This window comes from Bombina bombina, chromosome 1 (genome assembly GCF_027579735.1).
Source record: "Bombina bombina isolate aBomBom1 chromosome 1, aBomBom1.pri, whole genome shotgun sequence".
NCBI lineage: Eukaryota > Metazoa > Chordata > Amphibia > Anura > Bombinatoridae > Bombina > Bombina bombina.
In genome coordinates this window covers 1,365,018,876-1,365,039,583 of record NC_069499.1, presented here as the reverse complement: position 1 = coordinate 1,365,039,583, position 20,708 = coordinate 1,365,018,876, and the positions used below count along the sequence as shown (strand labels likewise).

Here is a 20,708-nt window from a genome sequence, read left to right as displayed (position 1 = left end):
GTGCTTTGGGTTACCAATTCTATGGATCTTTTTAGGGCTGCAACTAACGATTATTTTCATAATTGATTAATCGGCCGATTATTTTTTCGATTAATCGACTAATCGGATTAAAAAAAGAATCAATAATGGTTTCCTATATTTTAAATAAAATCCACATACTGAGTGTTACAAATATAAACTTCTAGGGATGCACCGAAATTTCGGCCGCAGAAAGTTTCGGCCGAAAATTGCATTTTTGGCTGTTTCGGTTTTCTTTTTTTTGCCTGTTATTTTCGGTAAAATTATTTTGTAGCATATTTCAAATTTGATGCTAGCCTATAGCTGCTGTTTAAGTTTATTACTTTACTTACTGTTCTGCATATAATGAGTTTTCTAGGACTATAATTGGTAAAAAAAAAAACCCTGTTAAATATGATTATGTTACATAGAACTAAATGAAGAATAATACAGTATATTGATATTTATAATTGTTTTAAGTAGGGATGCACCAAAATTTTGGTCACAGAAACATTTTGGCCGAAAATGGTATTCTTTTTTGCCTGTTTTTTTTTTCTTGGCTCTAATTATGCAAAAAAACCCAAAAAAAAAAAACACTAAAAAAAATAAATTTGAAAATAATTTGAAAAAATACATTTTCGGTATCAGTTTCGGTTTTCGGCCAAGTGCATCCTGGATTTTCGGATTCGGTTTCGGTCCAGAATTTCCATTTCGGTGCATCACTATAAACTTCAGACTAAAACTTTACATTAACACAACTGTTTGTCCAATTTTTAAGCATCAGAGAACAGTTTTATAATTAAACAAAACAAAACCTGTTTGAAAAGAGGTAGAACTAGAGACTATCACTGTTAATAACATTCTGTTATTCACTCTTTCAGAAACTTTGCATTGAAATGCAAAAATCTCAACATGTCCACATGCTTCTGACTAAGGCTGGTTCTCTGTTTGCAGCTATATTTCCTGCAGAAGAGAAAAGGCACTAAGATGGTGTTGAGGTGCTTGAGATGTATAAGTAGGGTTTTGCCAATTTCACCAAAGTGGGATATTTATCTTTGTTAGCTCTTCACCAATGCAAAGGGTTTTTCACCTTGGCAAGGGGCCTCTCAATAAAGTAACCCTTGACTTCATTCTTACATAAAAAATATCTTGAATATCTATATGCAATGGTAAATAACCAGCTATAATGTTAGGGGGAAATATCTAGTCCGCTCTAAAAATAAGATATATACATATAGATTGAATCTGGTACATATCACAATATATTAAAAATATAAAAAAACAATAAAAAACAAATCAAAAGCGCTAAGGACTGTATATCAATAACAGGACAAAGCCTTACACATTTATTTTTACAGTACATATAATCAGCAATAACAAGCAATACGCTAATAATTGTGCAAACAGATAATAGTGCACATCAATTTAAATAACTCCCATCAATCTAGGGGCTAGGTGTAAATAACAAGCTTGGCACTATATCATGAAAAGCATAGTTCCAAATCACCTGATTTAATATAAACAATCCAAATGATGACTATTATATCTGGGTTGCACATAAGCCAGAGGTAGTTGTAAACGTACACTGTCCTGAAAAAGTGAAAAGTAGACGTCTGTAGATGTCCTTTAGGCTAAGGACATAACCATAAAACACAATACCATGTGCAGGAGTTCATTGGAGTGAAGCAGCTGGTGTTGTGTACAGACCAACTAATTGCAAACCAACTAATCGATTAATCGATTATGAGATTCGTTGACAACTATTTTCATAATCGATTATTATCGATTATGACGATTAGTTGTTGCAGCTCTAAACTATACCAAGTCTTAGGTTGTCGAGATATAACGATTCCAAGATATTTGAAAGCTTCAGATGCAACTCTAAAAGGGGATTCAGACATGTCATCTCCTTTTTCCATTATCCAAAAGATCTCTGATTTCGACACATTAACCCTATATCCTGAAAAGGAGCCATATAACTCAATAATTGACAATATTTTTGGGATATTTTGTCTAATATTGGAGACATAAAGAAGAATATCGTCTGCATATAAAGTAATTTTCATTTCTTTCGCTCCTATTCTGATGCCCTCTATATGCTGACGTAGCATAATTGCCAATGGTTCAATTGATATATTGAATAAAAACGGGGATAGCGGGCAACCCTGACGAGTACCTCTTCTAAGACAAATATCAGGTGAAAGATTGTTATTTACTATTATTTTTGTAATGGGTGAATTATACAAATTGTGTATAAAACTAACAAAGTTATCTTTAAACCCAAACTTAGTCAAAGAAAAAAACTAAGTGGTCGTAATGAATTGAATCAAACGCTTTTTCGGCGTCGATTGAAATAAGCGCAGGGTCTACTAGATTACTCCTATTTTGTATAGATGATTCCTTTGAACAATTATAAAAATCTATCACCAAAAAAAATTCCCTGATCTTGGCTGCAGAATTTCTTTTATACATGAAGCCTGCTTGGTCTTCATGTATTATAGTTGGTAAAACCCTTTGTAACCGATTAGCAAGTATAAAAGTAAGCAATTTATAGTCAGAATTTAATAATGCTATAGGACAACAAGATTCTTTTTTAGTTGAGTCCTTACCCGGCTTCAAAATCAACATTGTCAGGGAAGCAGTAAAACTAGAAGGAATTGGTTTATTCTCTTTATAAATATAGTTATATAAATTCTTAAGATAAGATGTAATATTTTGACCTAGTATTTTATACAGTTCATTAGGAACTGCATCTGGTCCAGGTGCTTTATTTCTCACTAGTTTTTTGATAGCTTTATCAATTTCAATTTCAGAAATCGGGGCATTCATATTCGAGCATACTTCAGAGGAGATAACTGGATTCCTAATCTTATCCCAAAATTCTTTTCTATGCTGCTTATTAGAATTTTGAAATGCATATAAATTGCTGTAATATTTAGTGAATACTTTAAGTATTTCTTCTGGCGTTGTAACCACTGCACCTTCGTCCTATATACTCTCCATGACTGTGGTTCTTCTATCATTCTTAACTAATGCTGCCAACAATTTGCCAGACTTATTTCCATGTTTATAAAATTTGGCTTGTAACCTGATCTCATCTTGTGTTGATTTATTAATTAGTAGCGTGTCTCTCTCCTTTTTAGCTCTAGTATAATTTTCCCAATTCTCCGGGGATCTATCTAAGAGATATCGGTTATATGCATTAGAAACAAATTTTAAAACCTCCTGTTCTCTTTTCTTGTTTTTTTCCCTTAATGCTATTATATAAGAGGTGATTTCACTTCTTAACACAGCCTTTGCCGTCTCCCAAAAAACTAGTGGTTTATTTATGTACTCGTGATTAAAATGTGCAAATTCTTCAAACGTTATCCTTAAAAATTCTTTAAACTTTATATCATTTGTCAAATATTTTGGGAACCAAAAGCGCGGAAGAGCATGAGTGAAGTTTGGAGCACGAATCAAAAGGGAGATCGGAGCATGATCTGATATAGAGATAGGATATATGTTAGCCCTAATTTTTAAACTCGCAATCTTATCATTTACAAAAAAGAGGTCAATCCTTGAAAGGGACTTATGTGCCTTAGAAAGGCACGCAAATTCCCAAACATCCGGATCATAATACGCCAAATATCTCTTAAGTGCCAAATTTGAAACAATCTTCCTGAACAATTTAGACTCAAGTGAGTCCCTCTTAGTTTTAACTGATTGTATCTTTTTCCTATATCTATCTAGCGGGTATTGAGGAGCCATGTTAAAATCACCTCCCATAATCACATACCCCTCTGCACATTGTAATATCCTCAATTGAAGATTATCCCAGAAACTTGATGACAAGATATTTGGTGCATATACGTTACAAAATGTGTAGATAGAGTTGCCTATTTTTACTTTCAACAGAAGGTACCGACCTTTTGGATCCGTATATATTTGTATTGTTTGTGCTTTAATTTTTTTCGCTAATAAGATAGCTACACCCTTCCGTCTATGTTCTCCTGGTGAGGCCACTACCTCTCCAACCCAGGAGGTTTTCAATTTAGCGATCTCTTTTAGATTCAGGTGAGTTTTATGTAAGAATGCTATAGAACAATTCAATTTCTTAAGTTGAGATAACACTGTTTTACGGGGGAGTTAAAGCCCCCAATGTTCCAAGAGATTATATTCATATAATTTACACAATCAGCCATATTTATTAATTAAATAAAAACAGTTGCAGAACAAACGGGAGAAAAAAAAAAAAAATCCCCTCATCCCCTTCCCCCTCCGTCCCACTCCACCTGTACCCTGTAAGTGAATCTCTGTTACAATCCCACCTATCTACAATTATTCGATGTGAAGGGTAATTGCCCTTCTCTCTTTCACTTTGAAGAGACCCCATAAAAAGAGTAGCACACAAGAAAAAAGAAAATTTAAGAAAAATTCCGGGCCTTAACACTATCTACACAGATCTTTATAGTACTTTATTTTCTATCAAAATATTTTCGGCAACCTTATGACTATCAAAAAAATACACTTTGTCCCTGTGTGTAACTTTTAGTTTGGCTGGGTACAGCATAGTGGCCTGTACCCCCTAATTAATTAGCTTTGTACATATGGGTGACATTTCCTTTCTCCTTAAAGAGGTCTCATAGGAGAAATCCTGGAAAAGGAATAGTCTAGCCTCCCCTATAAAGATTGGTTGTGCTTTCCTTCTGCTTTAATGTCACCTTATCTTGATAGCTAAGTAATCTAGCAAGTACTGGTCGTGGTCTTGTTTCCTTGTTACTGTTAACTGACTGACTGCCTAGCCTATGGGCCCGCTCCACTATTATACTAGGATAAGTGGGGGGATACCTTTCAGGAAGGCCTGCTATCTTAACGTTGTTCCTTCTAGAACGATTCTCTAGATCTTCAATTTTATACTGTAACTTGGAAATCAAGGTGTTGTTAATTTCAATTCTAGATTTCATGCCCTCAGTGTTATCCTCTATATCTGAGACTCTCTGTTCGACCTCTTGAAGTCTGTTGGAAAATTGTCTTACTTCATTTGTTAATATTATTAAATCCTGTTTAATCTCAGATCTAAGTCCTTCAAATTTGGGAGACAGTGCATTTGCAATACTCTCAACTAAGGTTTGCATATCAATTTGTTCAATACCTCTGGGTTGGCTAGTAGTGCTCGAATGTATTTCAGCCATTGTCTCTATTGCCTGTTTGTTTTTTTGATCTCTCGATTTCCCGGCCATGACTGGAGAAGTGATTTTAGCGTGAATAGGTGATTTAATATATTTATCCATATAATATAAGTGAAGAAAATGGAGAGGGTGAAAGGAAAAGAGTGCTTTAGTGAAGTAAAAGTGATGTGAGAGTAATAAAAAAATAAGATTAAGTGAAAAAATATGAGAGAATCATCCGCCTGGCATACGAGACTGCTGGACAGCAGCCTCCTGAAAAAATTACGGCTCATTCTACTAGAGCTGTGGTTTCTAAAAACGATGCTTCTGTTGAACAGCTTTGTAAGGCTGCGACTTGGTCCTCCCTTCATACTTTTTCCAAATTTTCCAAATTTGATACTTTTGTTTCTTCTTAGACTATTTTTGGGAGAAAGGTTCTTCAAGCAGTGGTGCCTTCCGTTTAGGTATCTGTCTTGTCCCTCCCGTTCATCCGTGTCCTGTTGCTTTGGTATTGTATCCCACAAGTAAGCATAAAGGAAATTTATGCTTACCTGATAAATTGATTTCTTCTACGATACGACGAGTCCACGGCCCGCCCTGTCCTTTTTAAGACAGAATTTATTTTATTTTTCAAAACTTCAGTCACCTCTGCACCTTTTTAGCTTTTCCTTTCTCTTCCTATAACTTCGGTCGAATGACTGGGGGTTGAGGGAAGGGAGGAGCTATTTATACAGCTCTGCTGTGGTGCTCTTTGCCACTTCCTGTTAGCAGGAGGATAATATCCCACAAGTAAGGATGAATCCGTGGACTCGTCTTATCGTAGAAGAAATCAATTTATCAGGTAAGCATAAATTTCCTTTTCTCCTGTTAAGTGTAGTCAGTCCACGGGTCATCCATTACTTATGGGATTATAACTCCTCCCTAACAGGAAGTGCAAGAGGATCACCCAAGCAGAGCTGCTATATAGCTCCTCCCCTCTACGTCATATCCAGTCATTCTCTTGCACCTAACTAAAGATAGGACGTGTGAGAGGACTGTGGTGTGTTAAACTTAGTTTTTATTTCTTCAATCAAAAGTTTGTTATTTTAAATGGCACCGGAGTGTGTTGTTTGTTCTCAGGCAGCATTAGAAGAAGAATCTGACTGAGTTTTCTATGATCTTAGCGGTCGTAACTAAGATCCACTTGCTGTTCTCGGCCATTCTGAGGAGTGAGGTAACTTCAGAACAGGGGATAGCATGCAGGGCCCACCTGCAAGGAGGTATGTGCAGTAAATTATTTTCTAAGGAATGGAATTGACTGAGAAAATACTGCTAATACCGATGTAATGTAAGTGCAGCCTTAAATGCAGTAGTAGCGACTGGTATCAGGCTGATATGTATGTATGTACACTCTGAGGTATTTCTGGGGAATGGAATTTCACTAAGAAAATACTGTCAATATTAAAGTAATATTTGAGCCTGCACTGCAGTGAAAGCGACTAGCAGCAGGCTTATTAATAACACTTCATAATTTTCAATTTTAAAACGTTTACTGGCATGTTAATCGTTTTTTCTGAGGTACTTCGTGATATAACTTTATGGGCATGATTTTTACCACATGGCTGTTCTGCATAAAAACAGTTTACTGAGCTTCCCCACTGTTGTAATATGAGTGGGAGGGGCCTATTTTAGCGCTTTATTGCGCAGTAAAAATTTAGTCACAGTCTTCCTATTTCTTCCTCCATGATCCAGGACGTCTCTACAGAGCCCAGGGGTCTCCAAAACTAGTTTTGAGGGAGGTAATCAGTCACAGCAGACCTGTGACAGTGTGTTTGACTGTGAAAAAACGTTTATTATTTCAACTGTTATCCGTTTTGGGTATTAAGGGGTTAATCATCCTTTTGCTGGTGGGTGCAATCCTCTGCTAACTTTATACATTTTCTGTTAAAATTTGGTTGTTTTAACATATTTGGTTCATTGTTAATTCAACTGTGTCACATTTTTATGTTTCTTAAAGGCGCAGTAGCGTTTTTTTATATAGCTTGTAAATGTATTTAAAAGTTTTTTCCAAGCTTGCTAGTGTTATTGCTAGTCTGTTTAAACATGTCTGACACAGATGAATCTGTTTGTTCACTATGTTTAAAGGCCAATGTGGAGCCCAATAGAAATTTGTGCACTCAATGTATAGATGTTACTTTGAATAAAAGTCAAACTTTATATGTTAAAAAAATATCACCAGACAACGAGGGGAAAGTTATGCCGACTAACTCTCCTCACGTGTCAGTACCTTCGCCTCCCGCTCAGGAGGTGCGTGATATTGTGGCGCCAAGTACATCAGGGCGGCCCATACAAATCACTTTGCAAGACATGGCTAATGTTATGACTGAAGTACTATCTAAATTGCCATAATTAAGAGGTAAACGCGATCACTCTGGGGTAAGAACAGAGTGCGCTGATAATAGTAGAGCCATGTCTGATACTGCGTCACAATTTGCAGAACATGAGGACGGAGAGCTTCATTCTGTAGGTGACGGATCTGATCCAAGTAAACTGGATTCAGAGATTTCAAATTTTAAATTTAAGCTTGAGAACCTCCGTGTATTACTAGGGGAGATATTAGCGGCTCTGAATGATTGTAACACGGTTGCAATTCCAGAGAAAGTATGTAGGCTGGATAAATATTTTGCGGTACCGCCGTGTACTGACGTTTTTTCCTATACCTAAAAGGCTTACAGAAATTGTTAACAAGGAGTGGGATAGACCCGGTGTGCCCTTTTCACCCCCTCCTATATTTAGAAAAATGTTTCCAATAGACGCCACCACACGGGACCTATGGCAGACGGTCCCTAAGGTGGAGGGAGCAGTTTCTACTCTGGCTAAGCGCACCAGTATCCCGGTGGAGGATAGCTGTGCTTTTTCAGATCCAATGGATAAAAAGTTAGAGGGTTACCTTAAGAAAATGTTTGTTCAGCAAGGTTTTATATTACAACCCCTTGCATGCATCGCGCCTGTCACTGCTGCGGCGGCATTCTGGTTTGAGTCTCTGGAAGAGACCCTTAGCACAGCTCCATTGGATGAGATTATGAACAAGCTTAAAGCCCTTAAGCTAGCTAATTCATTTATTTCTGATGCCGTAGTACACTTAACCAAACTTACGGCTAAGTCAGAGCGCTGTGGCTTAAATCCTGGTCAGCTGATGTGACTTCTAAATCTAAATTGCTTAATATTCCTTTCAAAGGGCAGACATTATTCGGGCCCGGCTTGAAAACAATTATCGCTGACATTACTGGAGGTAAGGGCCATGCCCTGCCTCAAGACAGGGGCAAACCAAAGGCTAAACAGTCTAATTTTCGTGCCTTTCGTAATTTCAAGGCAGGAGCAGCATCAACTTCCTCCGCTCCAAGACAGGAAGGAACTGTTGCTCGCTACAGACAGGGCTGGAAACCTAACCAGTCCTGGAACAAGGGCAAGCAGGCCAGAAAACCTGCTGCTGCCCCTAAGACAGCATGAAGTGAGGGCCCCCGATCCGGAAACGGATATAGTGGGGGGCAGACTTTCTCTCTTTGCCCAGGCTTGGGCAAGAGATGTCCAGGATCCCTGGGCGTTGGAAATCATATCTCAGGGATATCTTCTGGACTTCAAAGCTTCTCCTCCACAAGGGAGATTTCATCTTTCAAGGTTATCAGCAAACCAGATAAAGAAAGAGGCGTTTCTACGCTGTGTACAAGACCTCTTACTAATGGGAGTGATCCACCCAGTTCCGCGGTCGGAACACGGGCAAGGATTCTATTCAAATCTGTTTGTGGTTCCCAAAAAAGAGGGAACCTTCAGACCAATCTTGGACTTAAAAATCCTAAACAAATTCCTAAGAGTTCCATCGTTCAAAATGGAAACTATTTGAACCATCTTACCCATGATCCAAGAGGGTCAGTACATGACCACAGTGGATTTAAAGGATGCCTACCTTCACATACCGATTCACAAGGATCATTACTGGTATCTAAGATTTGCCTTCCTAAACAGGCATTACCAGTTTGTAGCTCTTCCCTTCGGGTTAGCTACGGCTCCAAGAATCTTTACAAAGGTTCTGGGCTCTCTTCTGGTGGTACTAAGACCGCGAGGCATAGCGGTAGCTCCGTACATAGACGACATTCTGATACAAGCGTCAAGTTTCCAAACTGCCAAGTCTCATACAGAGTTAGTTCTGGCATTTCTAAGGTCGCATGAGTGGAAGGTGAACGTAGAAAAGAGTTCTCTATTGCCACTCACAAGAGTTCCCTTTCTAGGGACTCTTATAGATTCTGTAGAAATTAAAATTTACCTGACGGAGGACAGGTTATCAAAACTTCTAAATGCTTGCCGTGTCCTTCATTCCATTCAACACCCGTCAGTGGCTCAGTGCATGGAGGTAATCGGCTTAATGGTAGCGGCAATGGACATAGTACCATTTGCGCGCCTGCATCTCAGACCGCTGCAATTGTGCATGCTAAGTCAGTGGAATGGGGATTACTCAGATTTGTCCCCTCTGCTAAATCTGGATCAAGAGACCAGAGATTCTCTTCTATGGTGGCTTTCTCGGCCACATCTGTCCAAGGGGATGCCCTTCCGCAGGCCAGATTGTAACAACAGACGCCAGCCTTCTAGGTTGGGGCGCAGTCTGGAATTCCCTGAAGGCTCAGGGATCATGGACTCAGGAGGAGAGACTCCTTCCAATAAACATTCTGGAATTAAGAGCAATTTTCAATGCTCTTCTGGCTTGGCCTCAGTTAGCAACTCTGAGGTTCATCAGGTTTCAGTTGGACAACATCACGACTGTGGCTTACATCCAACCATCAAGGAGGAACAAGGAGTTCCCTAGCGATGATGGAAGTCTCAAAGATAAGTCGCTGGGCAGAGTCTCACTCTTGCCACCTGTCAGCGATCCACATCCCAGGCGTGGAGAACTGGGAGGCGGATTTTCTAAGTCGCCAGACCTTTCATCCGGGGGAGTGGGAACTTCATCCGGAGGTGTTTGCCCAACTGCTTCATCATTGGGGCAAACCAGATCTGGATCTCATGGCGTCTCGCCAGAACGCCAAGCTTCCTTGTTACGGATCCAGGTCCAGGGACCCGGGAGCGGTGCTGATAGATGCTCTGACAGCACCTTGGGTCTTCAACATGACTTATGTGTTTCCACCTTTCCCGATGCTTCCTCGATTGATTGCCAGGATCAAACAGGAGAGAGCATCGGTGATTCTAATAGCGCCTGCGTGGCCACGCAAGACCTGGTATGCAGATCTAGTGGACATGTCGTCCTGTCCACCATGGTCTCTGCCTCTGAGACAGGACCTTCTGATTCAGGGTCCTTTCAAACATCCAAATCTAATTTCTCTGAAGCTGACTGCATGGAGATTGAACGCTTGATTCTATCAAAGCGTGGATTCTCGGAGTCAGTGATTGATACCTTAATACAGGCTAGGAAACCTGTTACCAGGAAAATTTACCATAAAATATGGCGTAAATACTTATATTGGTGCGAATCCAAGAGTTATTCATGGAGTAAGGTTAGGATTCCTAGGATATTGTCTTTTCTACAAGAGGGTTTAGAAAAGGGTTTATCTGCTAGTTCGTTAAAGGGACAGATTTCAGCTCTGTCTATCCTTTTACACAAACGTCTGGCAGAAGTTCCAGACGTTCAGGCTTTTTGTCAGGCTTTGGCTAGGATTAAGCCTGTGTTTAAGACTGTTGCTCCGCCGTGGAGCTTAAACTTAGTTCTTAATGTTCTGCAAGGTGTTCCGTTTGAACCTCTTCATTCCATCGATATCAAGCTGTGATCTTGGAAAGTTCTGTTTTTAATGGCTATTTCCTCGGCTCGAAGAGTCTCTGAGTTATCGGCCTTACATTGTGATTCTCCTTATCTGATTTTTCATTCAGACAAGGTAGTTCTGCGTACTAAACCTGGGTTCTTACCTAAGGTAGTCACTAACAAGAATATCAATCAAGAGATTGTTGTTCCATCATTGTGCCCTAACCCTTCTTCAAAGAAGGAACGACTTTTGCACAATCTGGACGTCGTCCATGCCCTGAAATTTTATTTGCAGGCAACTAAAGATTTTCGTCAAACTTCTTCCCTGTTTGTCGTTTATTCTGGACAGAGGAGAGGTCAAAAAGCTTCGGCTACCTCTCTCTCTTTTTGGCTTCGTAGCATAATACGTTTAGCCTATGAGACTGCTGGACAGCAGCCTCCTGAAAGGATTACAGCTCATTCTACTAGAGCTGTGGCTTCCACTTGGGCCTTTAAGAATGAGGCCTCTGTTGAACAGATTTGCAAGGCTGCAACTTGGTCTTCACTTCACACTTTTTCAAAATTTTACAAATTTCACACTTTTGCTTCTTCGGAGGCTGTTTTTGGGAGAAAGGTTCTACAGGCAGTGGTTCCTTCCGTGTAAAGATCCTGCCTGTCCCTCCCGTCATCCGTGTACTTTTAGCTTTGGTATTGGTATCCCATAAGTAATGGATGACCCGTGGACTGACTACACTTAACAGGAGAAAATATAATTTATGCTTACCTGATAAATTCATTTCTCCTGTAGTGTAGTCAGTCCACAGCCCGCCCTGTTTTTACGGCAGGTCTAAATTTTAATTAAACTCCAGTCACCACTGCACCCTATAGTTTCTCCTTTCTCGTATGGTTTCGGTCGAATGACTGTATATGAAGTAGAGGGGAGGAGCTATATAGTAGCTCTGCTTGGGTGATCCTCTTGCACTTCCTGTTATGGAGGAGTTATAATCCCATAAGTAATGGATGACCCGTGGACTGACTACACTACAGGAGAAATGAATTTATCAGGTAAGCATAAATTATATATATATATATTTTTTTTTTTTAATTTTATATTTTCTGCAGGGTATTATCCCCCCCTTACCTCCCAACCTCCCTGATTCCCCCCCCCCCCCCCAACAGCTCTCTAACCCTCCCCCTCTACCTTTTAGCGGCCATCTTAGGCACTGGCAGCTGTCTGCAAGTACCCAGTTTGCCGCAAAATAGGCAATTTTGATTTTCTTTCTTTCTCAATAATACTAATTTTTCTGTAGTGTAGCTGCCCCCTCAATACCCAAACCCCCCTCCCAGATCCCTTTTTTTTCTCAAATTACCCTACATATGATCCCCTTATTGCCCCTCCTCCCCCCGCATTGCGGCTAAGTTTTAATACCAGCGCTAAATGTAGCCACCAATCAGCAAGCGCTACCCAGGAGCTGAACAATAAAATGGTCCGTCTCCTAAGATTACGTTCCTGCTTTTTCAAATAAAGATACCAAGAGATCAAAGACAAATTGATAATAGGAGTAAATGAGAAAGTTGCTTAAAATTGCATGCTCTATCTGCATCCTGGAGAATAAATGTCATATCCCTTTAAGCTATAACCCACTTAATAACATTTACTTTCCTTTAAGTATAACTAAGCAAAATAAAACTGCTATTTTAATATAATTGCATTATTTATTTTTCCATCTTATGCTGTAAAATACCCCTGAAAAGTTTTCTTCTTACTCTCCGTCCAGAGTTTGGATAACATCCATTATACGTGAATATTGTGTAATGTGCTACCATGTTTGCAGTAATTGGATAGTTTAGAGCATAAAATAATTTTCATCTGTCCCTAATTTGCCACATCAAAGGTTACCAGGATTATATTGTTGTTTTTTCTTTCCTAAGATATGGTGAGTCCATGATGTCATCAATTACTATTGTGAATATCACTCCTGGCAAAAAGCACCACAGCCAAGCTGTTTAGTATCACTCCCCTTTCCATAAACCCCAGTCATTCTCTTTGCCTTTGTCAATGGAGGAGGTGAAGTTTTGGTGTCTGACGAAAATAAATTGGATTTCTTTTGCTACAAGCAAGGTTTTTTGGGTCTAGCCATAGTCCACGTTAATCTCTTCAGTAGGATAGTGGTGGCTTTAAAGCAGTTAGAAACTTGTAAGGTGGGCCTTGCTGCGTTTTCCTAACATTTTGCTGTCCTAGTATAGAAAGCCAGAATAGGTTTACTCTGTTCTTTCTGTTTCCACAGGTCTCTGTAAGGAGTGGCGTCCTTTCACACCATGTGAGCTGTCCTCCTGCCGGACAGCTAGACGTGCAGGCAAGTGCCTTTTTGTCTTCTGGGTAGAGAGACTGGCCCTGAAGGGGTTAAGGAAATCTCTCTTCTGCACTCATATTTGGGACTACAATACTAGGTTCAGGATTAATGCAGGCAGTGAGTAAGCACTTTGGGCATGTGACACAGAAGACTAGAGTTCATCTCCTTTATGGACGAGTTAACTCTCTGGTGACTCAGGGGTTAATTTTTATTCAGTTTCTCTGAGTAAATTAATCATGAGATTGCTGTGTAGTGACAACTGAGAAGCGCTATGTGTTTTTAGCACTTTATCTGTGTTGGGACAAGCCTGTTACTAAAAACGATATCCTTAACCGACGTGGTGTTTAGTCAGGAAGCAACTCTCTTTCTCTGTGGTGGTCTTTTTTCAGCTAGAAGCGCGCACTTTCATTCTAGTGGCGCAGCTTCTCTAGCCGATCACGTAACATCCTAGTTCCGTTCTTTACAGGGATCGGAGCGGTTGTGGCTACTGCTATCAGTGGAAGTCTCATAATGGATTGCAGAACTCACTGTCAGTTGTTCAAGTGGGGCAGGTAGGCACCTCATTCATATCGCTGAGGTATAGGGGTGTGTTTGAACCTTTTGCTGCCTAAATTCCTTTTCATTGCTTGGGGCCAAACTTGGCAATTTAAAGTGACAGTGCATTTGGTGAGGATGCAGATTGTCTTAGTGAAAATATTACCTCTAACCTTTTTTTTGGTTATTGCAGTCATGGAACAGGATCCTGCTCCTATGGACAGGTGCCTGCTTTGTTTAGAAAATCATATTGTGCCACCCTTGCAATTGTGTTCCTCCTGTATAGAGAGGACTTTAAAGCATAAAGATAAGCTCCAAAAACAGTCTCTCAGGATGATGGTGTTCAGGCAATGCCACAGCTTTACCCTCAAAAGTCCCAAGCCTCTATTGTGTCACATGCAGTGCCCTGCGGTTCCTCTCAACCTCCTGGATGAGTTTATTTGCAAACAGAAGTTGCTGCCCAGGGATCTTCTGCGGCATTAGCTTCAGATTCTGAAGATAAGGTTTCTGCTCCTGCTTTGGCTAACCAAGTTGCCCTCCATCATAAGTCTGTTGAGAAAGATACATCGGTATCCTCTGAGGATGAAATCTCAGATTCGGACAGTATAATTCCTTTATCTGATGCTGAAGTTGTATCCATCAGATTTAAGCTTGAACACCGTTGTGTACTGTTAAAGGAGGTTTTGGTTACCCTGGACGACTCCGATACTCCTGTCGTTGTGAACCCTAAAACATCTAGTAAACTTAATAGATACTTTGATGTTCCTTCCTCTGTGGAGGTGTTGCCTGTTCCAGACCGTGCTACGGAGATAACACAGGAATGGGAGAAGCCAGGGATACCCTTTTCCCCGTCTCCTGTCTTTAAAAAGATGTTTTCTATTGCTGACTACATTAAAGAGCAATGGCACACGGTGCCTAAAGTAGAAGAGGCCATTTCCACTTTGGCTAAGAGAACTACTATTCCTATTGAGGATAGCTGATCCTTTAAGGATCCAATGGACAAAAAGCTTGAGGCTTATTTGAAAAAGATGTATGTTCATCAAGGTCTCCAATGGCAACCTGCAGTGTGTATTGCCACTGTGTCAAGTGCGGCATCCTATTGGTTAGACGCCTTGTCTGATTCTCTTCAGGTAGAGACTACCTTGGAGGAGAACCAAGACAGGATTAAGGCTCTTAAGTTAGCCAAATCCTTTATTTTTTATGCTACCTTGCAGGTTATTTAACTGGGAGCTAAGATATCTGGCTTCGCTGTGCTAGCCCGAAGGGCATTGTGGCTGAAATCTTGGTCAGCTGCTGATGTCTCTAAATCCATACTTCTGGCAATTCCCTACAAGGGTAAGACCTTGTTTGGTCCTAGTCTGGTAGATATAATTTCTGATATCACGGGTGGAAAAGGGTCCTTTCTACTGCAAGATAAGAAGAATAGACCTAAAGGACGTCAGAGTAATTCCTCTTCCAAGCAGGAACTGTCTTAAAGTCTTCTTGGAAACCCAATTAGTCTTGGAACAAGGGGAAGCAATTCAAGAAACCCGCAGCTGAGTCTAAAATAGCATGAAGGGTTCACATCCGATCCTGGATCGGATCAAGTGTGTGTGTGTGTGTGGGGGGGGGGGGGTAGACTTTCTCTGTTTAATCAAGCTTGGATAAAAGATGTCCCCGATCCCTGGGCTGTGGACATAGTATCTCAGGGTTACAGAATATAATTAAAGACCTTTCCTCACAGGGGCAGGTTCCACCTCTCAAGATTATCTGCGGACCAGATAAAGAGAGGCATTCTTGATATGTGTTCATGATCTTTCCTCTCCTAGGAGTGATAGTTCCAGTTCCTGTCCAAGAACAGGGCCTTGGTTTCTATTCCAAATTTGTGGTTCCCAAAAAAGAGGGAACTTTCCGACCTATTCTAGACCTGAAGTGTGTCAACATGTTTCTCAGAGTACCGTCCTTCAAGATGGAGACTATCCTCTCCATTCTTCCTGTAGTCCAAGAGGGTCAATTCATGACGACTATAGACCTGATGGATGTATATCTTCATGTTCCCATTCACAGGGATCATCACAAGTTCCCGAGATTTGCCTTTCTAGACAAACACTTTCAGTTTGTGGCTCTTCCATTTTGGCCTTGCCACATCTCACAGATTTTTCTCAAACGTTCTAGGGGCTCTCTTAGCAGTTTTCAGGTCTCAGGGAATTGCTATAGCGCCATACCTGGACGATATCTTTTCAACAAAAAACTCTTATACAGTGATCTTGTTGTTTTTTCTACGTTCCCACGGATGGAAAGTGAATCTGGAAAAGAGTTCCCTTGTTCCAGCTTCAAGGGTAGTTTTCTTAGGGACCATAATAGATTCCCTAGCTTTGAAAATATTTCTGACGGAGGTCAGAAAATTAAAGATTTTTTCCAACTGTCGCTCTCTTTGCAGTCTACTGTTCTGCCATCAGTGGCTCAATGTATGGAGGTAATTGGTCTGATAGTCTCTTCCATGGACATCATTCCCTTTGCTCGATTCCATTTGAGAGCTCTGCAGTTATGCATGCTCAGGCAATGGAACGGGGACCATTCGAATCTCTCTGAGCATAAATCTAGATAAGTCTACAAGAGACTCTCTTCCGTGGTAGCATTCTCAGGAGTATCTGTCTCAGGGCACATGTTTCTGGAGACCTTCCTAAGTGATTGTGACCACGGACGCCAGCCTGCTGGGCTAGGGAGCATTCCGGGACTCATTAAAGGACTATGGACCCATAAACATCTTGGGGTTGACTTGGCCTCAGTTGTCCTTAGCTCGGTTTATCAGGTTCCAGTTGGACAATAATACCTCTGTGGCTTACATCAACCACCAGGGAGGAACTCAGAGTTCCTTAGCCATGAAGGTGGTGGTTAGGATTGTTCAGTGGGCGGAAGCTCACAATTGCTTTCTTGTCTGCCATCCACATTCCAGGAGTGGACAACTGGGAAGCGGATTTCCTGAGCAGACAGACTTTTCATCCCGGGGAGTGGGCTCTCCATCCAGAGGTGTTCTCTAGGTTAACCCTCAAATGGGTGGTGATGGCGTCTCAGCAGAAAGCCAAGTTTCCGAGGTACGGTTCAAGGTCAAGAGATCCACAGGCCGCCCTGATAGATGCTCTGGCGGTCCCTTGGGATTTCAGTCTAGCATACCTGTTTCCTCCGTTTGCGCTCCTTCCACGAGTCATTGCTCGTATAAAACAGGAGAGTGCATCGGTAATTCTAACAGCCCCTGCGTGGCCTTGCAGGTTCTGGTATGCAGACCTAGTGGAGATGTCATCTCTTCCACCTTGGAGGTTGCCTCTGAGGAAGGACTTTCTGACTCTGGGTCCTTTCCTCCATCCAAATCTCGTTTATTTGAAACTGGCTGCTTGGAGATTGAATGTTTTAGTTCTGTCTAAGCGGGGTTTTTCTGAGTTGGTTATTGAGACCTTGATTCAGGCTCGTAAGTCTGTTACTAGAAAGATTTACCATAAGGTATGGCGTGAATCCCAGGGCTACTCTTGGAGTAGGGTCAGGATTCCTAGAATTCTGTCTTTTCTCCAGAAAGGTCTGGAGAAGGGATGTCAGTGCAGAAATCTGGCCTTTTTAGAGTACTGACTATCAATTTTGTTACATAAGCGTCTGACGGATGTGCCAGATGTTCAGTCTTTTGGTCATGCCCTGGTCAGAATCCGGCCTGTGTTCAAGTCTGTTGCTCCTCCTTGGAGCCTTAACCTTTTTCTTAAAGTTTTACAACATGCTCAGTTTGAGCCTTTGCATTCCATAGATATTAAGTTGTTATCTTGGAAGGTTTTGTTTCTTTTTTGCTATCTCTTCTGCTCTGAGAGTTTCGGAACTCTCGGCCTTGCAGTGTGATTCGCCTTACCTTATCTTTCATGAGGATAAGATGGTTCTTCGTACTATATTGGTCTCTTCTTATCATAAAGAACGTCTGTCGCAGAACTTGGATGGTGTACGTGCTCTAACATTTTTGCTACAGGGGACCAAGGATTTTCTCCAGTCTTCTGCCCTGTTTGTTTGTTTTCTCTGGAAAGCATAAGGGTCAGAATGCTTCTGTTACTTCTCTTTCTCTTTGAGAAGTTTAATTTGTTTTGTTTATGAGACTGCTGGTCAGCAGCCTCCAGAGAGAATTACAGCTCATTCCATTAGGGCTGTCTCTTCTTTTTGGGTCTTCAATCATGAAGCTTCTGTGGAACAGTTTTGCAAGTCTGCAACTTGGTTCTCTCTGTATACTTTTCCAAATTTTATAATTTTGGTACTTTTTGCCTTGGATGAGATTTCTTTTGGGAGAATGATTCTTCAAGTGGTGGTGCCTTCTGTTTGTGTCTACCTGTTGTGTTCTCCCTCCCTAGTCATCTGTGTCCTCTAGCTTGGGTATTGCTTCCCACTAGTAATTGATGACGTCCGAGACTCACCATATCTTAGGAAAATAAAGAAAATTTATGCTTACCTGATACATTTATTTCCGGATATGGTGAGTCTACGACCCCACCCTTTTATTTAAGACAGTTATTTTTTACTAAACCTCAGGCACCTTCTACACCTTTGTGTTATTCCTATTTTCCATTTCCCTTTGGTTGAATGACTGGGGTTTGTGGGAAGGGGAGTGATGCTTAACAGCTTGGCTGTGGTGCTCTTTGCCTCCTCCTGCTGGCCAGGAGTGATATTCCCACTAGTTATTGATGACGTTGTGGACTCACCATATCCGGAAATAAATACATTTATCAGGTAAGCATAAATTTTGTTTTTCTAGTGATTTATCCCTGAACAATGTTTAATTATTTTAATACTTTTCTTTTGCAGTGCTTTAATGTGTAATTAGCCCTTTAATACGTTTAAATAATCAAACTCACATTTAGTTGTATGTTTTCTCAGCAACTGAACTGCTTGTGCAGCCAGAGTTCCTTTTAATTTTAAACTCATAAATAAAATAATTTTTCAATTGTAAATCATTAAATATTCAATATGTGCATTTTTTTTAAAAATTAAACCTTTTTTCTTCTAATGTTGATGTTATTTTATGTCAGATGTGAAAGTAACCCAACTGTACACAAACCAGTGGTGACACCTGTTTATTTTCACACAGCACCAGGAACTCAGTTCATGAAACCAGCTGTAGGAGTCCCTCAAGTTTTCTCCCAGATGGCGCAGGTCAGACCTGCCCCGAATGTCCCAGTGCGACCAAACACCAACACCTTTACCACAGTTATCCCTGCCACTTTGACCATCAGGAGCACAGTGCCCCAGTCTCAAGGCCAGCCCAATAAATCCACCCCCAGCACCTCTACCACTTCTGCTCCAAGCCAGCCACTTCGACAGATTGCTATGCAACCGCTGCATCAACCACCTTCTAGTTCGGGTAGTCAGACAACCAACCCCAAGCTTGGTGAGCTGATTCGTATTTGTTTACATTTTTGTATCCTTATAAGCTGAAGTCAGTTATCTAGAAATATGTTAGTAACCTAGTTACAGTCAATCTCAGGACTGCAGCTGTCTGCTCGTACTGCTATGTATAACGAGGTTAGTTAATTTTTTTTAAACCCCTATTTTCATATTCCTTTTTAATTTCTTGATATGTTTGTGTTGAAATATACAGTTAGTATTACCAGCGTTGTGGCTGTGAATAGGCCTGGGGAGAACGATACAGTAACGTTTGTGAGCACAAGCCAAACCGCAGGTCTGAACTCAAGTAATATGGTCATATCTAATAGTGGAAGCAATAACAGTTTGCAGAGGAGCCTCACTTCTGAGTCTTTGGGCATACAAGGTAAGAAACTGTTATCAGACATATTAAGCATGCATTACGTAAAATTAGTTTCAAACCGAATACTTTGTAGTCTACAGTTACAATTTGACAAGAAATCATCAATACACTTACTAGGAGATTTAAGAAATTATATGTTTATGCTTCAGGTTATGAGTGTGATTGTGACAGTGAGTTAAAAGGACAGTCTACTGTAATATTTTGTTTTCTTTGGGTTCCCAATGATCCATTTTACGTGCTAGAGTGTATTAAACTGTTTACAATAGCTTCTTTACCATTACTTTGTCATTTTAAATCGCTGATTTTGCCTATTGTATCCCCACATATACTGAAAGCTTTCCTGTTTAGAGAAATGTAAACCGGAAAAGTTTAGAAGAAATCATGCTTGGAGAACAAAGTGGTACTAAAAGTTTTGCTTTCACTTGTTATCGCAGACACAGATAAGATAAGCAAGCTTTTAAAACATTTTTTGAGTGATACAATAATGAGATGTTCTTCCTGAGAGCTCAGCCCATTTTAAGAGCTAGTTCATGTACAAAAATAAAGGGTCAGTTTCCCATACATTTTATACTCTGCAGCTTGTATAACAATTAATTTGAAACACATTAAGGAGAAAACAGTTTTACAGTACACTGTCCCTTTTAAGTGATTGCTTTTAGTTTTTGTTCCCATTTGTGGATAAGTGATAACCAGTCTATGGGTATCCACTTGTTACTAATTTCTTATTCTTTCCTTTTTGTTAAGGTACCTCCCCTTCACTTTTATCATTTGATTCCTCTGATAGTGGGCGAAAATTTTGCCCAAGATGTCACGCAGTCTTTCGGGTCGCAGAAGCCCTTAGAGGACATATGTGTGTAAGTTATTTTTATTCTTCCTTATGAATAAATATTTTTTTAAAAAATCTGACGTAAATTAATATGAAGTTAAACTAGCTTTAATTCTGTTCAGAATTCTCTTAGACCTATAGTAAAAGAAAAGTGTGTTATTTCTAATATCACGTATGTTGAGGATGCTTGTTATCATCTCTATACATTGCAGTCAGATGCCACTATACAGTTTTGGCTACTTTTAAGCAGCCTGAAACTGCTTATTGGACATATTCCATGTATGCAGTTAGAGGCTATGCGTTATATGTCTACAAGCTTTACTTGTTTACTTATTCA

The 20,708-nt window shown here is 40.3% G+C and overlaps 1 protein-coding gene across 2 annotated transcripts in view; it reads left to right on the top strand.

The window, feature by feature from the left end:
- POGZ (pogo transposable element derived with ZNF domain) overlaps positions 1 to 20,708 on the top strand; it is a 286,617-nt gene that overhangs the window by 200,074 nt on the left and 65,835 nt on the right. For both annotated transcript variants that reach the window (XM_053703975.1, XM_053703985.1), the window contains exons 7-9: positions 18,868 to 19,167; positions 19,378 to 19,548; positions 20,290 to 20,399. In XM_053703975.1, coding sequence (XP_053559950.1) covers positions 18,868 to 19,167; positions 19,378 to 19,548; positions 20,290 to 20,399 — 581 coding nt within the window. The remainder of the gene's footprint in view (positions 1 to 18,867; positions 19,168 to 19,377; positions 19,549 to 20,289; positions 20,400 to 20,708) is intronic.